We start from the raw sequence: 17173 nt of genomic DNA on the forward strand, positions 1-17173 counted from the left end.
TTGCTTAGAGTGCTGCTGCCTTTAGTGGGAGCAGCATTTAGTGTGTAAGCGACTTCATATGCTGGTAGCAGCACTGCTGACCAATTTATTAAGTCTTTGTGTGGGCCAGACGTTATTGATTTTAGGACAGAGGCTGGGGGCCAGATGAAATTTGACCACAGGCCGCATTTGGCCCCCGGACCGGACTTTGGACATGTCTGCTATAGACAGTGTTGTCAGTAACGCGTTACTGTAATCTGATTACTTTCTTCAGTAACAAGTAATCTAACGCGTTCATTTTTCCAAGCCAGTAATCCGATTAAAGTTAGTTTCCCTAGTGCCTGTGTGTTACTATTTTGTTTTTGCCTCATAATGTACAGTGCCTTGCAAAAGTATTCGGCCCCCTTGAACCTTGCAACCTTTCGCCACATTTCAGGCTTCAAACAAAAAGATATAACATTTTAATTTTTTGTCAAGAATCAACAACAAGTGGGACACAATCGTGAAGTGGAACCAAATTTATTGGATAATTTAAACTTTTTTAACAAATAAAAAACTGAAAAGTGGGGCGTGCAATATTATTCGGCCCCCTTGCGTTAATACTTTGTAGCGCCACCTTTTGCTCCAATTACAGCTGCAAGTCGCTTGGGGTATGTTTCTATCAGTTTTGCACATCGAGAGACTGACATTCTTGCCCATTCTTCCTTGCAAAACAGCTCGAGCTCAGTGAGGTTGGATGGAGAGTGTTTGTGAACAGCAGTCTTCAGCTCTTTCCACAGATTCTCCATTGGATTCAGGTCTGGACTTTGACTTGGCCATTCTAACACCTGGATACGTTTATTTTTTAACCATTCCATTGTAGATTTGGCTTTATGTTTTGGATCATTGTCCTGTTGGAAGATAAATCTCCGTCCCAGTCTCAGGTCTTGTGCAGATACCAACAGGTTTTCTTCCAGAATGTTCCTGTATTTGGCTGCATCCATCTTCCCGTCAATTTTAACCATCTTCCCTGTCCCTGCTGAAGAAAAGCAGGCCCGAACCATGATGCTGCCACCACCATGTTTGACAGTGGGGATGGTGTGTTCAGGGTGATGAGCTGTGTTGCTTTTACGCCAAACATATCGTTTTGCATTGTGGCCAAAAAGTTCAATTTTGGTTTCATCTGATCAGAGCACTTTCTTCCACATGTTTGGTGTGTCTCCCAGGTGGCTTGTGGCAAACTTTAAACGAGACCTTTTATGGATATCTTTGAGAAATGGCTTTCTTCTTGCCACTCTTCCATAAAGGCCAGATTTGTGCAGTGTACGACTGATTGTTGTCCTATGGACAGACTCTCCCACCTCAGCTGTAGATCTCTGCAGTTCATCCAGAGTGATCATGGGCCTCTTGGCCGCATCTCTGATCAGTTTTCTCCTTGTTTGAGAAGAAAGTTTGGAAGGACGGCCGCGTCTTGGTAGATTTGCAGTGGTCTGATGCTCCTTCCATTTCAATATGATGGCTTGCACAGTGCTCCTTGAGATGTTTAAAGCTTGGGAAATCCAAATCCGGCTTTAAACTTCTCCACAACAGTATCTCGGACCTGCCTGGTGTGTTCCTTGGTTTTCATAATGCTCTCTTCACTTTAAACAGAACCCTGAGACTATCACAGAGCAGGTGCATTTATACGGAGACTTGATTACACACAGGTGGATTCTATTTATCATCATCGGTCATTTAGGACAACATTGGATCATTCAGAAATCCTCACTGAACTTCTGGAGTGAGTTTGATGCACTGAAAGTAAAGGGGCCGAATAATATTGCACGCCCCACTTTTCAGTTTTTTATTTGTTAAAAAAGTTTAAATTATCCAATAAATGTTGTTCCACTTCACGATTGGGTCCCACTTGTTGTTGATTCTTGACAAAAAAATTAAATTTCATATCTTTATGTTTGAAGCCTGAAATGTGGCGAAAGATTGCAAGATTCAAGGGGGCCGAATACTTTTGCAAGGCAATGTATATATGTAAAACTGTTCAAGCTCAGTTGTTGTTGGTTGCGTTTAAAAGCTTAGGTTTACAGAAATTCTAAATATCCATCCTGCCTCCACAGGTGTAGTTTTGGCCTAGCAAAGCAAAAGATAGTCTCTTAGGTGGTAGTCATATGATCTGCTCGAAAAATGATTTTGACCCATTATGAAATACGTTGTAGGATTCTTGTTCATTTCATTCATTTTTGTTGTTTGTTTTATTGCTTTACAACTTTTATAGACAATATTTTAAAAGCTAGGTCTTTATTTTAAAGGGAAAGTTCAGAATTTTTGACATTAGGCTTTATCTTGGAGTTAGCAGGGGTTTATTTAGTCGTTGGAGTTGATTTGAACAAATTCCGTACAGTTTGTCAGTTATTTGTTAGTTTCAGGGCTCCGGGGTGGCTAAGCTAGCGCAAGTCAATGGTGGTTGAAATCAACTCCATCGACTAATTAAACCCCCGCTAAGCCTTATGTGAAAAATTCAATTACATGTGATGACATTTTTTGTTGTCATTTTTATGTTGAGGTAGCAAAAGGAGAAAAATTGGTAAAAAGTAACTGATAAGTTACTTTTAAAGTAACTTAGTTTCTTTGATAATAAAGTAATCGGTAAAGTAACTAGATTAGTTTTTGAGGTGTAATCAGTAATCAGTAATTAAATTACTTTTTTAAGTAATCTGTGACAACACTGGCTATAGACCACGTGGCAGTAACGTATTATCTACGCCCTCATTTCTAGACACGCCCCCTTTCCAGACCCTTCTCACTTCGCTCCCTGTCGCACGCAGGAGCTGATCACGGCCTGGTACATAGGCTTCCTGTCGCTGATCCTGGCGTCCTTCCTGGTCTACCTGGTGGAAAAGGACGACGTCACAGCAGACACGTCCGACCGGGACCACCTCGGCGCTCAGCCCAACGCTCAGGACTTTGACACTTACGCTGACGCGCTGTGGTGGGGGCTGGTAAGTGGCGCCGCCGCTGGCATGGAGGCTGGCAGCAAGATCTCACGGCTTTTTTTTTTTTTCCCGCAGATCACGCTAACTACTATCGGCTATGGTGACAAGACGCCAAAGACGTGGGCGGGGAGACTTCTGGCCGGAACCTTTGCACTGATTGGCGTCTCCTTCTTCGCTCTGCCCGCAGTACGTAAACGTCCATAACATTTCTTTATTCACTGTCAACCCTCCTACTTTCACAAATGGATTGGACGTCTCTTCCCATCACTGGCAGCCAAAGAGTGAAAAAGAACTGGTGATAAACTCGTATGACTAGTAATAAACTCAGAGTTTATCATAAAATGCATTATCCCACCGATGAGTATATCACTAGTAGACATCCAATCATTTGACTCAGGAGGGTTGGCAGCAAATAAACGAACATTAATTCACCAAAGAATAAAAAGAACTGGTGATAACTCATATGACTTAAAATAAACTCTGAGTTTATGACGAGATGCACCCAGCCACCAATGAGTATATCACTAGTAGACGTCCAGTCCATTTGAAGTGGGAGTGTTGGCAGCGCATAACGAACATCCATTCGCTAAAGATTAAAAAAAAAAAAATGGTGATAAACATACAGGACTAGTAATAAACCCTGAGTTTATCATAAGATGCACCTTCCCACCAATGAGTGTACCATTGGTAGATGTCCATCCATTTGACGAAGGAGGGTTGGCAGTGAATAAACAAACATTAATTAAATAAAGAATAAAAAAAAAAACATTCGCTGCCACCCTCCCTCTTCAAATGGATTGGGCGTTTACTAGAAATAACTCACATGACTCGTAATAAACTCTGAGTTTATGACAGGATGCACCCAGCCACCAATGAGTATATCACTAGTAGACGTCCAGTCCATTTGAAGTGGGAGTGTTGGCAGCGCATAACGAACATCCATTCGCTAAAGATTAAAAAAAAAAAAATGGTGATAAACATACAGGACTAGTAATAAACCCTGAGTTTATCATAAGATGCACCTTCCCACCAATGAGTGTACCATTGGTAGATGTCCATCCATTTGACGAAGGAGGGTTGGCAGTGAATAAACAAACATTAATTAAATAAAGAATTAAAAAAAAAAACATTCGCTGCCACCCTCCCTCTTCAAATGGATTGGGCGTTTACTAGAAATAACTCACATGACTCGTAATAAACTCTGAGTTTATGACAGGATGCACCCAGCCACCAATGAGTGTATCAATAGTAGACTTCCAATCCATTTGAAGCGGGAGTTTTGGCAGCGAATAAACAAACATTAATTTACAACAACAAAAAAAAACTGGTAATAAACTCATACAACTTGGAATAAACCCAGAGTTTATCATAAGATGCACCGTCCCACCAATGAGAGTATCACTAGTAGATGTCCATCCAGTTGACGAAGGAGGGTTGGCAGCGAATAAACAAACATTAATTAACCAAAGAGTAAAAAGAAAAACTAGTGATAAACTCACATGACTAGAAATAAACTCCGAGTTTATCATATACACCATCCCACCGATGAATGTATCACGAGTAGATGTCCATCCGTTTGAAGTGGGAGGGTGGTAGCGAATGATCATTCACTCGCTGCTAGCCTCACACTTCAAATGGATTGGACATCTAAGCGCCGTCAGTGGCAGCCATATTTATATCAGCATTTCCCACGCAGGGTATCCTGGGTTCGGGTCTGGCTCTGAAGGTTCAAGAGCAGCACCGCCAGAAACACTTTGAGAAGAGGCGCCATCCGGCCGCCGGCCTTATACAGGTGAGCCGAGTCCCCGCCTACCACTCCCTGCCATTCCTGTCAAGTTCAAATGTAAATCTTTTAGGTGACATGAATGAAATTACCCAAAATTTAGGAGAGAAGGCACTCCGTTTTTATTAATTAATTTATTAATTATTGGGTGAGTGAATTTCCTACTTTGAGGAGTCTTTTGGCGTTGCTTCAACCCTCGGTCCCCAGATGTTGAGAGGAGGCCAGTACCTCGCAAACAAAGGCCATGCATGGACTTGACTGGATGTCGACGCTCATATTTCGCAATCCGGCTCGAAGGACCATTTAAATGTCAAGTTTAAATATAAATCGTTCGAGTGCCATTTATGAAATCACCCAAAATAAGGAGAGAAGGTACTCAGCTTTTTTGGAAACTTTCTAGGAGAACGTAAAAGAGCTATACAATGCAATACTAGACTACGCAGACAGTCCCTGAACATCGTTGTAACCTAAGCCTTCCGTCTACTGTCTTTTTATGGCCCTAGCAACAGATAGGTGTCTTGCCCTAAAAAGATATTGCTCGAGACACCCATTAAACTTGTTTTGCTATGTGTATGCATGTAGTAGGTGAAAATAGTTCATGTGTGACAAAACATCTTTATTCAGCAATACGCATTTAGCAACGGATTGAATGTGGCAGTTTCATATCTTAATGTTTGTAGCTTGTCTCAAGGCTGACCTGTGGAATGAACTGGTGTCATGACAAGGCAGTTTTATTGAGAGTAGAGATGTCCCGATCGATCGGGTCCGATCACGTAATTTTCAAAGTATCGGAATCGGCAAAAAAATATCGGCCATGCCTTTTTTTAATATATATATATATATATATATATATATATATATTTTTTTTTTTTTTATTAAATCATTTTCTAATTGTATTTAACGTTACAGACATAATATGTTACACTCATCCAGAGTCTTTAGTTTAGGCTTAAGGTAGGGTTATCAAATTTATCCCGATAACGGCGGTAATTAATTAAAAAAAAAAAAATATCACGTTAAAATATTTAACGCAATTAATGCATGCACTGCACGACCCACTCACGCATTGTCGCACTCAATCTGTAATATTGCCGTTTTACCTTTATTAGAGAGTTAAAGGCAGCGTAAAATGAGTAGAGTGAATTTTGGCAGCCTTTGGAGCCTTTTTTTAATTGGCGAAAGCCTTACAATCCCTCTCCCTACGATTAGAAATATCATGGGAAGCAATGTGGGGAAGCAAGGTAGCAATTGATCTTTTTCTTAACACCTTATGTCAGTTCCCAACGCAGAGAAGATATATCAATTGGTAGCACTACGCCCAGTCATGGTTCCACTTCCCATCATACATTTGGGTATGGCTACAGTATCATTTACTGAAAGCTCAACAAATACACTAGATGGCAATATTTAGTCACAATATACAAAGTCACAAGGTTTCTATCCAAGGATCCCTCTCACAGAACGTGTTAATAATGTAAATGCCATCTTGGGAATTTATTGTCATAATAAACAAATACAGTACTTATGTACTGTATGTTGAATGTATATATTCGTCCGAGTTTTATTCATTTTTTTCTTAATGCATTGCCAAAATGTATATGATGGAGAAAAATTATTGGGAATGATTGGAATTGAATCTGGAGCAAAAAAGCAATCGAATCGGGAAATATCGGGATCGGCAGATACTCAAACTAAAACGATCGGGATCGGATCGGGAGCAAAAAAAACATGATCGGAACAACCCTAATTGAGAGTTAAGCATATTTGTATATTCTTATTGTAAGCAATCACCAACGCATATCCCTATTGTAAGCGATCATTGATTTGAGTAAATATTTAATAAGCATAATGATACTGTAATTATGTCATCAATCCCATCGAACTATTCAAAACAAGGTGCGTATGTGCGTCAACAGTCGGCGTGGCGCTATTATTCCACCAATCCAATCAGGGAAGACCTCATCGCCACGTGGAGGTTCTACGAAACCATCATCTCACTCCCGTGCTTCAGGTGAGTCTCACGCGTGCACGCAAGTCATTTATGCACGCCATCATCACATGTTTCTCTTTGTCTCCATTGTGGCCTGACAGGAAGGACCATCTGGATGTTATGGCCAGGTAGGACAAATGTCGTTTGAAATTAAACTGGAGATAGCTCTAGTTACAGTGGTATGTAAAAGTATCTGAAACTTTTGGAATTTCTCACATTTCTGCATAAAATCACCATCAAATGTGATCTGATCTTTGTCAAAATCACACAGATGAAAAAACTGTTTTAACTCAAACCACCCAACCACTTATAGGTTTTCATATTTTAATGAGGATAACATGCAAACAATGACAGAAGCGGGGAAAACAAGTAAGTGATCCCTCTGCCTAAGGAGACTTAAAGAGCAATTGAAACCAATTTTTTACCAAACATTTTAAGTCAGGTGTGTGCCCAATCACTGATGAGTGGTTTAAAATTGCCCTGTCCACTATAAAACACACACCTGGTAAGAAATGTCTCGATGAGGAGCACTTTCTAGTGTGCTTCATGGCTCAGTCAAAACAGCTGTCTGAAGATCTGCGGTTAAGGATTGTTGATTTGTATAAAGGATACAAAACCATCTCTAAAAGTCTGGGTGTTCATCAATCGACAGTCAGAGAAGTTGTCTACAAATGGAGAGAGTTTGGCACTGTTGCCTATCTCCCAAGGAGTCCACCAAAGATGATGCCAAGAGTTCAGCGCAGAATACTTAGAGAGGTAAAAAAGAGCCCTAGAGTGTCTGCTAAAGACTTACAGAAACCACTGGCACAGTCCAGTATCTCTGTGTACACATCAACTATATGTAAAACTAAAGATGACGTCATTTTCAAAGTATCGGAATCGGCAAAAAAAATATCGGACATGCCTTTTTTTTTATATATATATACAGACTGTCTCAGGAAATTAGAATATTGTGATGAAGTTCTTTACTCTCTGTAATGCAATTAAAAAAACAAAAATGTCATACATTCTGGATTCATTACACATCAACTGAACTATTTCAAGCCTTTTATTATTTGAATATTGCTGATTTTGGCTTACAGCTTAAGAAACCTCAAAAATCCTATATCAAAAAATTAGAATACTTCCTCAGACCAAGTAAAAAAATAATTTTATAACAGCAAAACTAAATCAAACATTTGAAAATGTCCATTGATGCACTCAGTACTTGGTTGGGAATCCTTTTGCACGGATTACTGCATCAATCCGGCGTGGCATGGAGGCAATCAGCCTGTGGCATTGCTGAGGTGTTATTGATGCCCAAGATGCTTCGATAGCGGCCTTCAGCTCATTTGCATTTGTAGGTCTGGTGTCTTTCATCTTCTTCTTAACTATACCCCACAAATTCTCGATGGGGTTCAGGTCAGGGGAATTAGCAGGCCAATCAAGGACAGTGATGCCATGGTCAGTGCACCAGTTACTGGTGGTTTTGGCACTGTGGGCAGGTGCCAGATCATGCTGGAAAATGAAATCCTCATCTCCATAGAGCTTTTCAGCAGATGGAAGCATGTAGTGCTCTAAAATCTCTTGGTACACAGTTGCATTTACTCTGGACTTGATGAAACACAGTGGACCAACACCAGCAGCTGACATGGCTCCCCAAACCATTCCTGACTGTGGGAACTTCACACTGGATTTCAAGCAACTTGGATTTTGCTCCTCTCCAGCCTTTCTCCAGACTCTGGCGCCTTGACTTCCAAATGAAATGCAAAACTTGCTTTCGTCTGAAAAGAGGACTTTGGACCACTCTGCAACTGTCCAGTGCTTCTTCTCCATAGCCCAAGTCAGACGCTTCTTCCGTTGTCTTGAGTTCAGAAGTGGCTTGACCATGGGAATACGGCTATTGTAGCCCATTTCCCGGACACGTCTGTGAACTGTGGCTTTTGATACCTGGACTCCAGCTTCAGCCCACTGTCTTTGAAGCTCCCCCAAATTCTGGAAGCGGCTCTTCTTCACAATTTTGTTAAGGCTGCGGTCATCTCTCTTGGTTGTGCAGCGTTTCCGGCCACATTTTTCCCTTCCAACAGACTTTTTGTGGATATGCTTTGAAACTGCACTCTGTGAACAGCCTGCTCTTTGAGAAATTTCTTTTTGTGTCTTACCCTCCTGATGGAGGGTATCAATGATGGTCCTCTGGACAGCAGTCAGATCAGCAGTCTTCCCCATACTTGTGATTTAATTTACTGAACCAAGCTGAGTGTTTTTAAGGCTCAGGAAACCCTCGCAGGTGTTTCGAGTTAATTAGATGATTCAGGTGATTAGTTGAATAGCCTACTTGTATACTTTTTCATGATATTCTAATATTTTGAGATAGGATTTTTGAGTTTTCTTAAGCTGTAAGCCAAATTCAGCAATATTAAAATAATAAAAGGCTTGAAATAGTTCAGTTGATGTGTAATGAATCCAGAATGTAGGACATTTTTGTTTTTTTAATTGCATTACAGAAAGTAAAGAACTTTATCACAATATTCTAATTATCTGAGACAGTCCTGTCCTGTATATATATATATATATATATATATTTTTTAATTAAATTGTTTTCTAATTGTATTTAACGTTACAGACAAAATGAGTAACACTCATCCAGAGTAGTTTTGGCTTAAAGTAGGGCTATCAATTTTTTTGCGTTAACGGCGGCAATTAATTTTTTTAAATTAATCACGTTAAATAATTAACACAAGCGCTGCACAACCCACTCACGCATTGTCGCGTTCAATCTATAAAGACGCCATTTTACCTATAGATAGCGCTAAAAGGCAGCATATAATGAGTAGAGAGAATTTTGACAGCCTTTGGAGCCATTTTTTATGTGGCTAAAGTCTTACAATACCTCTCTCAGCAATGAAAAATAACGTAGGAGGCAATGTGGGGAAGAAAGGTAGTAGTAGTCATTTTCTTAACACCCTATGTTCTTTCCCAACGCAGAGAAGATATATCAATTGGTGCCACTACGCACAGTCGTGGTTGCACTTCCCATCATGCATTTGGGCAGAAGTTAAATGGCTGCAGTATCATTTACTGAAAGCTCAACAAATACACTGGATGGCAATATTTAGTCACAATATACAAAGTCACATTTATACTTTAAGAATTACAAGTCTTTCTATCCGTGGATCCCTCTCACAGAAAGAATGTTAATAACGTAAATGCCATCTTGAGGATTTATTGTCATAATAAACAAATACAGTACTTATGTACTGTATGTTGAATGTATATATTCGTCCGAGTTGTATTCATTTTTTTCTTAATACATTGCCAAAATGTATATGAGCGGGAAAAATTATCGGGAATGTTTGGAATTGAATCGGGAGCAAAAAAAAAAAAAAAAAGCAATCGGATCGGGAAATATCAGGATCGGCAGATACTAAAACTAAAACGATCGGGATCTGATCGGGAGCAAAAAAACATGATCGGAACAACCCAATGTAAAACTATGGCCAAGAATAGTGTTCATGGGAGGATTCCACGGAGGAAGCCACTGCTGTCTAAAACAAAACATTGTTGCTCGTTTAATGTTCGCAAAAAGGCACTTGGACACTCCACAGAAGTTTTTTTGTGGACTGATGAAACCAAAGTGAAATTGTTTTGGGAGTAACACTCAACGTCATGTGTGGAGGAAAAAATGGAACAGCTCACCAACATCAACACCTCGTCCCCACCGTGAAGCATGGTGGAGGGAGCATCGTGTTTTGGGGCTGTTTTGCTCCCTCAGGGCCTGGACAACTTGCAATCATTAATGGAAGAATGAATTCAAAAGTTTATCAGGATGTTTGCAGGAAAGCCTGAGGCCCCCTGTCACACAGTTGAAGCAAAAAAGAGGATGGATGCTGCAACAAGACAATGATCCAAAACAGAAGTAAATAAACTTCAGAATGGTTTCAGAAGAACAAAATACACGTTCTTGAATGGCCAAGTCAAAGTCCAGACTTGAACCCCATTGAGATGCTCTGGCATGATCTAAAGACAGCGATTCATACCAGACATCCCAGGAATCTGACTGAAATACAGCAGTTTTGTAGAGAGGAATGGGCCAAGATTTGCCCTGATCAATGTGCCAGGCTGATTTGCAGCTACAGGAAGCGTCTGGTTGAATTTATTGCTGCCAAAGAGGGAGTGGGGGGCACAAAATATTAAATGTGCTGGCTCACCTACTTATTTTTCCCCCTTCTGTCATTGTTTGCATACTATCCTCAATGATATATGAAAGCCTTTAAATGTTTGGGTGGTTTTAGTTCAAGCAGACACTGTTTTTTCATTTGTGTGATTTTGACAAAGATCAGACACATTTGATGGTTATTTTATGCAGAAATGTGAAAAATTCCAAAACGTTCAGATACTTTTTTATACCACTGTAAAATGAATCAGATTATTACCCGATCCAGCCCAATCCGAGTTTTGAATCCATTCCAAAGGAGAGTGTTGCTCAAATGTATTTGCAGGAAGCTACAGATAGGGGGAGCTAACACTCGAAACAGAGGAGTGAGTACATGGTTTTTTATTTGAATGCTCTTGTTTGTAACCGTGACAACAAGCAGCCAGAAGATGACGCTGTTGGAGCGCGTGCGCCTTCCGAACGCGCGTCCGACGATGGCGGCAGCGGTGGTGGCGGCCAGCAAGAAGATGGCGGCCAACGCCGAAGTGACGGAGGACAGTCCGTCCAAGCCGGCCGGGTTCAGCAACCGCGAGCGCTTTCGCACCGCCTTCCGCATGCGGGCGGCCACGTTGCGACAAAGCTCTGAAGGTACGTTGCAGACGTCAAATCCTGTGGTGTCCAGTCGAGGAGTTAATGCAGACGATGTCCTGTTCATACTTAAAGAGCAATCGTAAGCAGGCGTTTCATTTAAATGAAGTGTCCCTGCAGACGGAGCGACTGTCCCCGAAGCGGTCCCCGAGGAACGCGGCTTCCCGGCCGACATCCTTCTGGAGGAAACCATCCCCACGCTGAAGCTGGCCATCAGGGCCGTGAGGTCAGTGCTCGGGCTGTCTCGTCCGGGTTCCCGAAAAGCCGTTGTAGATCTTTGTGCATCAGGATCATGACCTTCCTGCTCAACAAGAAGCGCTTCAAGGAGACGCTGAGGCCTTACGATGTCAAAGACGTGATCGAGCAGTACTCTGCCGGACATCTGGACATGCTCTGCAGGATTAAGTACCTCCAGACCAGGTGAGACATATAGTCGGAGATTGAGGCAGTGCCCTCCGGTAGCCGACAAATGTCATTGCATGTAAATGACTTTCCTATTGTCCGCTATTAAGGATTGTTTTTTTTGTTTTGTTTTTTTAATACTGTTTTTTGCCTGTGGCCAGGGCCGGCCCAGGCCATTTGGGGGCCCTACGCAAAATAATGCAAAGGGCCCAATATTTTTAGCCCACCATTTCGTCACAGTGTACTGTGAAACCCATACATGCAATCCAACCCATACGTCCATATTTTGTATATTACCCTAATTTCTGGACTATAAGGTGCACCTGACTATAAGCCGCCACCCACACAAAAAAGGCATTTGTTCATAGATAAGCTGCACTGGACTATAAGCCACAGCTGTGCTCACTGTATTATGGGATATTTACATCAAAAGATATTAACCGGAAACACTTTTTTTGACAGCGGCATCATAAGACTGTCATAAAACCAAATGAATCATTATGAAGCTTTGAACCAATTGGCTGCAAAGCTCCATTAATTCAAGAAGCATCATTTTGCCATCACTTCCCGCATGGGGGAGACAGTGAACCTCTGCTGCCACCTGCTGTCAACACTTGTCATCCAACATGCCTCCTAGCATGCATTGCAGCTCTACAGATGTAAATAACATTCAAAATTCATGTTCTGTGCTAATAATTTCTTCAGTTACTATTCCCATTGTTTCATTAATTGCTACTTAGTTACTTTGACTGTGGCGCTATAAGTCTGTCATAAGACCATCATAATTATGACATGACACTGCCATGAGCATTAATGAATGCTTATGAGTGATGTCAAATTATCTCACTTTCATTGGCGCCTCCAGAAATTTTTCATAGGGGTGGCCAGATGGGGCCACTTAAAATCTTGGGGTGGCCAAGACTAAAAGCCATAATTTCAGGTTTTCATTATATTATTGCAGTAAAAAGGTCAGGGGAGAACTATCAGAAAGACTTTAGGACACGACTACTGATATACTTTGGTGTATTGTGTAGAACAAGGTAATGAACGCCGCTCACAACCGCTAGAATGAGCCCGTTCACAGTATCATTCATGAGACAAAAATATGATGCGTTCAGTTCACATTTGCCCAAAATATGAACGTGTTCATGAACGATCGTTCATTGAACATGTTCATGCACAACACTGCCGCTTACTACTAGCTAGCTTGCCATCAATTTAATTACTAATCGCCATTGATAACGATAGTAAACTCTAACCTTAGAAACTTTCACTGCGACTTTCAATGAGTTTATCACGTGTAGACGTCCAATTCATTCGAAGTGGGAGGGTGGCAGCTAATTAGCTGAGGTCAAAGTTGTCACTTCATTGGCTTGTTTGCTCTCCTTTCAGGATCGACATGATCTTGGCACCAGGAGCCCCCCTCACCCCTAAACAGAAGAAAGCTGTAAAGCCGCCCTTTAATTGCCCCAGCGGCCAGTCGCCAAGGTCAGCCCCGGCTCCAACTTTGAGCGCCGTATGATCACAGACTCTGACCGCGCGCTCGTTTCAGGCTCGAGTCCTTCCTGTCCAAACCCCAGTCGGCGGCCGAAGCCGAGGACCAAAGCATGATGGGAAAATTTGTGCGTGTGGAACGACAGGTGAGCGAGCATGACAACGTCCATTAATATTGATTAGTCTAGAGAAGCTGATGTTGATTACATGAAATGGATCACATTAATGAATTTACACGACTGTATACATAAAGCATTAAAAGCGTTCATAGAACAATTTTTTTGCAGAAATACGATGAAAAATGAAACAGACAAATAGATATAAAATGTGAAACTCCTAAAATTAAAAGGATTAAAAAAATTTTTTTTTTTGAATATTTAGAAAAATTATATAGTTTACTTTTTACATTTTTTCCCTACATATATATCTGTGTGTATTGTATTAGTTATGTTTTAAGTAGCGCTGCAGTGATTGATTATTTAGATAATCGATTAATCTATCGATTATTCGAGTAATCGGATTACAAACCTTTAATGTGTTGTAGAATAGCTTTTAGGAGATGTAAAACAAAGAAACGAGTGATTATGCTTGCAACAACATGTATTTTGGCTTGCTAACATTGCAATTTCTAAAGAGCATTAAATGCGCATACAAAATTAAACTCCTGAGTGTTTCTTCTTGCACTTTTATTTCACAAAAGCAATAAATGTCTTTGAAGCTAAATTAAAATACCTGAGCTTGGCCTCTTATCCAGCACTGTAAAGGGAGATGCTCCACAATTTCATTGCACTAGCTTAAATACTATAAAATGTTAACGTTTTTATTACAATGCTCCTAATACCTCAAACAAAAATTTACCTCATGTTGGTTTTAACAGGGAGCAGCTGGATTCAGCCACGTTAAATATGTCATTTCACTGTTGCCACTAGAGGGCAGTGTATCCACCCAAATCAATACAAATAAATGCAAACACTTTCAAAACAAACCATTACAACGTCACTCTAAATTAACGAATCCTCGAAGCGGCACAAATTGATTTAAAGCTTTTTTTCTAATTGAATTACTCGAGCAAATCGATTAATCGTTACATCACTGGTTGTAAGTACATAAAAATATTAGTTTTTTTTTTTTTTTTTTTTAATCTATTGAAAATTTAATAGGAAAAACATGGCTAAAATGTGAAAATCCTCACATTAAAAGATGAAAAGTTTTTTTTAAATGCATATTTTACAGTTATTTTCTATATTTCTCTCTACTTATATATATATGTGGGTGTTTGTGTGTTAGATATATTTTGTAAGTAAAAATAGCATTTAGAAAAATTAAGCTAAAAATGAAAATCCTAGAAAAAAATATAAATTCTTTAAAAAATAAATGTAGAAGATTAATTAAGAATAAAATATTTATATTAGAAATAAATTGAAAAAAATAAAGTGTCAGTGCTGCGCAATAAAAAAAAAAATGATGGCATGCGATTAACTTTAGTGTCTTACTTAGAAATAAACACTGGGTACGGCCCTGTTTTTATTCAATTTCATTTACATTTATTGATAATTATGAAAAAGTAATGATTATTGTTTTATATTCATTTTTAATGACAAAAAAAATTGGTCACTTCAAGGTATTAAAGAGCATACGACATGAGGAAAAAAAAGTCTTAAATAGCATTATTTTGTGAATTAGAATCATATTTTGAGACGATTCGACTATATACAACAATTTAGCAAAGCGCAGATGACGAGAAATTAGTCTTTTAATCTGTCGGTTAGCCACGCCTGCCATTATAGGGCTCTAGCGTCCCCAACAGGTGGATGACGTCAGCAGTAGACTGGGCTCATCGGTTTTACTATTCCGCCCATTGAGGGGGAATTATTCAGAACGAGGAAAACGCGATGAAGAGAGCCGCAAAATGTCATTATTTCTGAATCTTCAATATTTTTACAGGATATTCTTTTGATCCAAGTATTTTCCCCAATTGCTAATCAAATGACATGGTCATGACAAATAACAGTCTTGTGCTTAATGGAATATGAAATAATAAAAATGCACTTATTCAGGACGACGTGGCAAAATTACTCCATATTGGTCAAAACTGTCGACTCTACTCTACACCTCTACTCTCGAACTGAGCAGAGGTTGCGCTAGACATTTTCGTTGTCTGTCATTTTGACTGACAGGGTCATAAAAATTTCGGTCATAATCTATTTTTACCCGTCACTTAAACTTTTAAAATGATAATGATGACATATTCAATAGTATTTAGTTTTCATTCATTTTTAATTAATATTGTAATAGACACGGAAGTCGTGGTATTTTTCTCCCCTCCCACCAACAAAACAACAACTCCGCCCCCAAAGAAAAAGAGGCAACTATATAGACCCCAATCACCAACGTCACACAATGATCTTAATTGTGGTTGTCGGCCCAAAATCTTCTAAATATATATTAAATGCATCTTACCAGATATAAAATGACTACTACATAGTCTGTGGTGATCGTTTGGTGCCCAGATTTCTTGTCAAATTACAGCAGTCCATCTCGCTCTCCTCTTTGGGTCTCTCAGAATACGGTAGAACTTCAAGTCTCTCCGTCTATCTTCTCTGTTACTGCAACCAACCGCCACACACGCCTTCACCATTTTGATTATAAATGTTAACGAGCAGAAAAACACGCCGTAATAGGAGGCATGTAGTGGCGGTAATGTGTAAACACGACAAGCTGACACACAATATGGCGGCTCCAGTCAGGGGGGCGGAGTTGTGACGTCATGTGATTGGGGTCTATACACAGGCGGCAATCTAGTCCACCAATTGGATGACGCGCTGGCACACCGGGTGCACCAATAAGAACCTCGCGTTGATGTGTCAATCACGGTGCCGCCAATTCTGTTTAGAATTGGACCCCTCCATTAAAGGTGTCGTCTCAGCTCTTTACGACAGGATTCAGAGTGCGGCATCTCCATCATTAAATCATTTGAAACTCAAATGGGAGGAAGAGTTGGGCGAGCAGCTTACTGATAACACCTGGCAAGCTGCTATTAGTTCAATCCATTCATCATCTATATGTATAAGACATGGTTTAATCCAGTTCAAGATTCTTCATAGGTTACACTGGCCACCAAGTAAAATTTCAAAACTGCATACAGGTGCCGATCCAGCATGTCCAAGATGTGGCCTTACCCCAGCTAATTTGAGCCATATGTTTTGGTTGTGTCCCAAGCTTTATGCATTCTGGAGAGAGATTTTCAATGCACTGTCCTCCTTATGCAACAAGGATATTGCGCCAAACTGCACAACAGCATTGTTTGGGATTGTCCCATCAAATATGTTAGTTTCATTTCACCAGGCCAGTGCAATAGCTTTTATTACTTTACTCGCTAGGCGCATGATTTTATTTAATTGGAAAAAAACGGAGCCTCAATATTTTAAGAGCTTGATTGAAGACGTCATGGCCAACCTAAAATTGGAACACTTGAGACATGTTTCTAATGGCTCTCTCCAGACCTATGAAAAAACATGGCATCCATTTATAACCTTTTTTCAGACTGAATTTAAAACCTAGCTTTAGCGACCACCCAATGTGTAACAACCTTGCTTCCCCTTTATTTATTTATTTACTCATTCTATAATGAGTTCTCGGCTTTATATTCCAAGGTATTCAGATTCCCATATATTGTTTTGAAAATAATGCTGAACTTATGTGCCCCTCATGAAATACTCTTGGGTGCTGCCCAGTTCTTCCTACCTACCCATAGAGCCTGTGCTCCCCCTGAATCTTTG

At 40.1% G+C, this 17173-nt stretch overlaps 1 protein-coding gene across 6 annotated transcripts in view; it reads left to right on the forward strand.

Annotated features, from left to right (window-relative positions):
- kcnq3 (potassium voltage-gated channel, KQT-like subfamily, member 3) overlaps positions 1 to 17173 on the forward strand; it is a 72422-nt gene that overhangs the window by 43795 nt on the left and 11454 nt on the right. For 3 of the 6 annotated variants that reach the window (XM_057857870.1, XM_057857871.1, XM_057857873.1), the window contains 10 exons: positions 2778 to 2951; positions 3021 to 3131; positions 4642 to 4737; positions 6645 to 6739; positions 6820 to 6846; positions 11290 to 11498; positions 11619 to 11724; positions 11787 to 11918; positions 13293 to 13388; positions 13453 to 13540. In XM_057857870.1, coding sequence (XP_057713853.1) covers positions 2778 to 2951; positions 3021 to 3131; positions 4642 to 4737; positions 6645 to 6739; positions 6820 to 6846; positions 11290 to 11498; positions 11619 to 11724; positions 11787 to 11918; positions 13293 to 13388; positions 13453 to 13540 — 1134 coding nt within the window. Of the gene's footprint in view, positions 1 to 2777; positions 2952 to 3020; positions 3132 to 4641; positions 4738 to 6644; positions 6744 to 6819; positions 6851 to 11289; positions 11499 to 11618; positions 11725 to 11786; positions 11919 to 13292; positions 13389 to 13452; positions 13541 to 17173 lie in introns of those variants that run through there. The other 3 variants (XM_057857872.1, XM_057857874.1, XM_057857875.1) reach the window with 3 other exon arrangements.

This window comes from Corythoichthys intestinalis, chromosome 14 (assembly GCF_030265065.1).
Source record: "Corythoichthys intestinalis isolate RoL2023-P3 chromosome 14, ASM3026506v1, whole genome shotgun sequence".
In the NCBI taxonomy this organism is placed as follows: Eukaryota; Metazoa; Chordata; class Actinopteri; order Syngnathiformes; family Syngnathidae; genus Corythoichthys; species Corythoichthys intestinalis.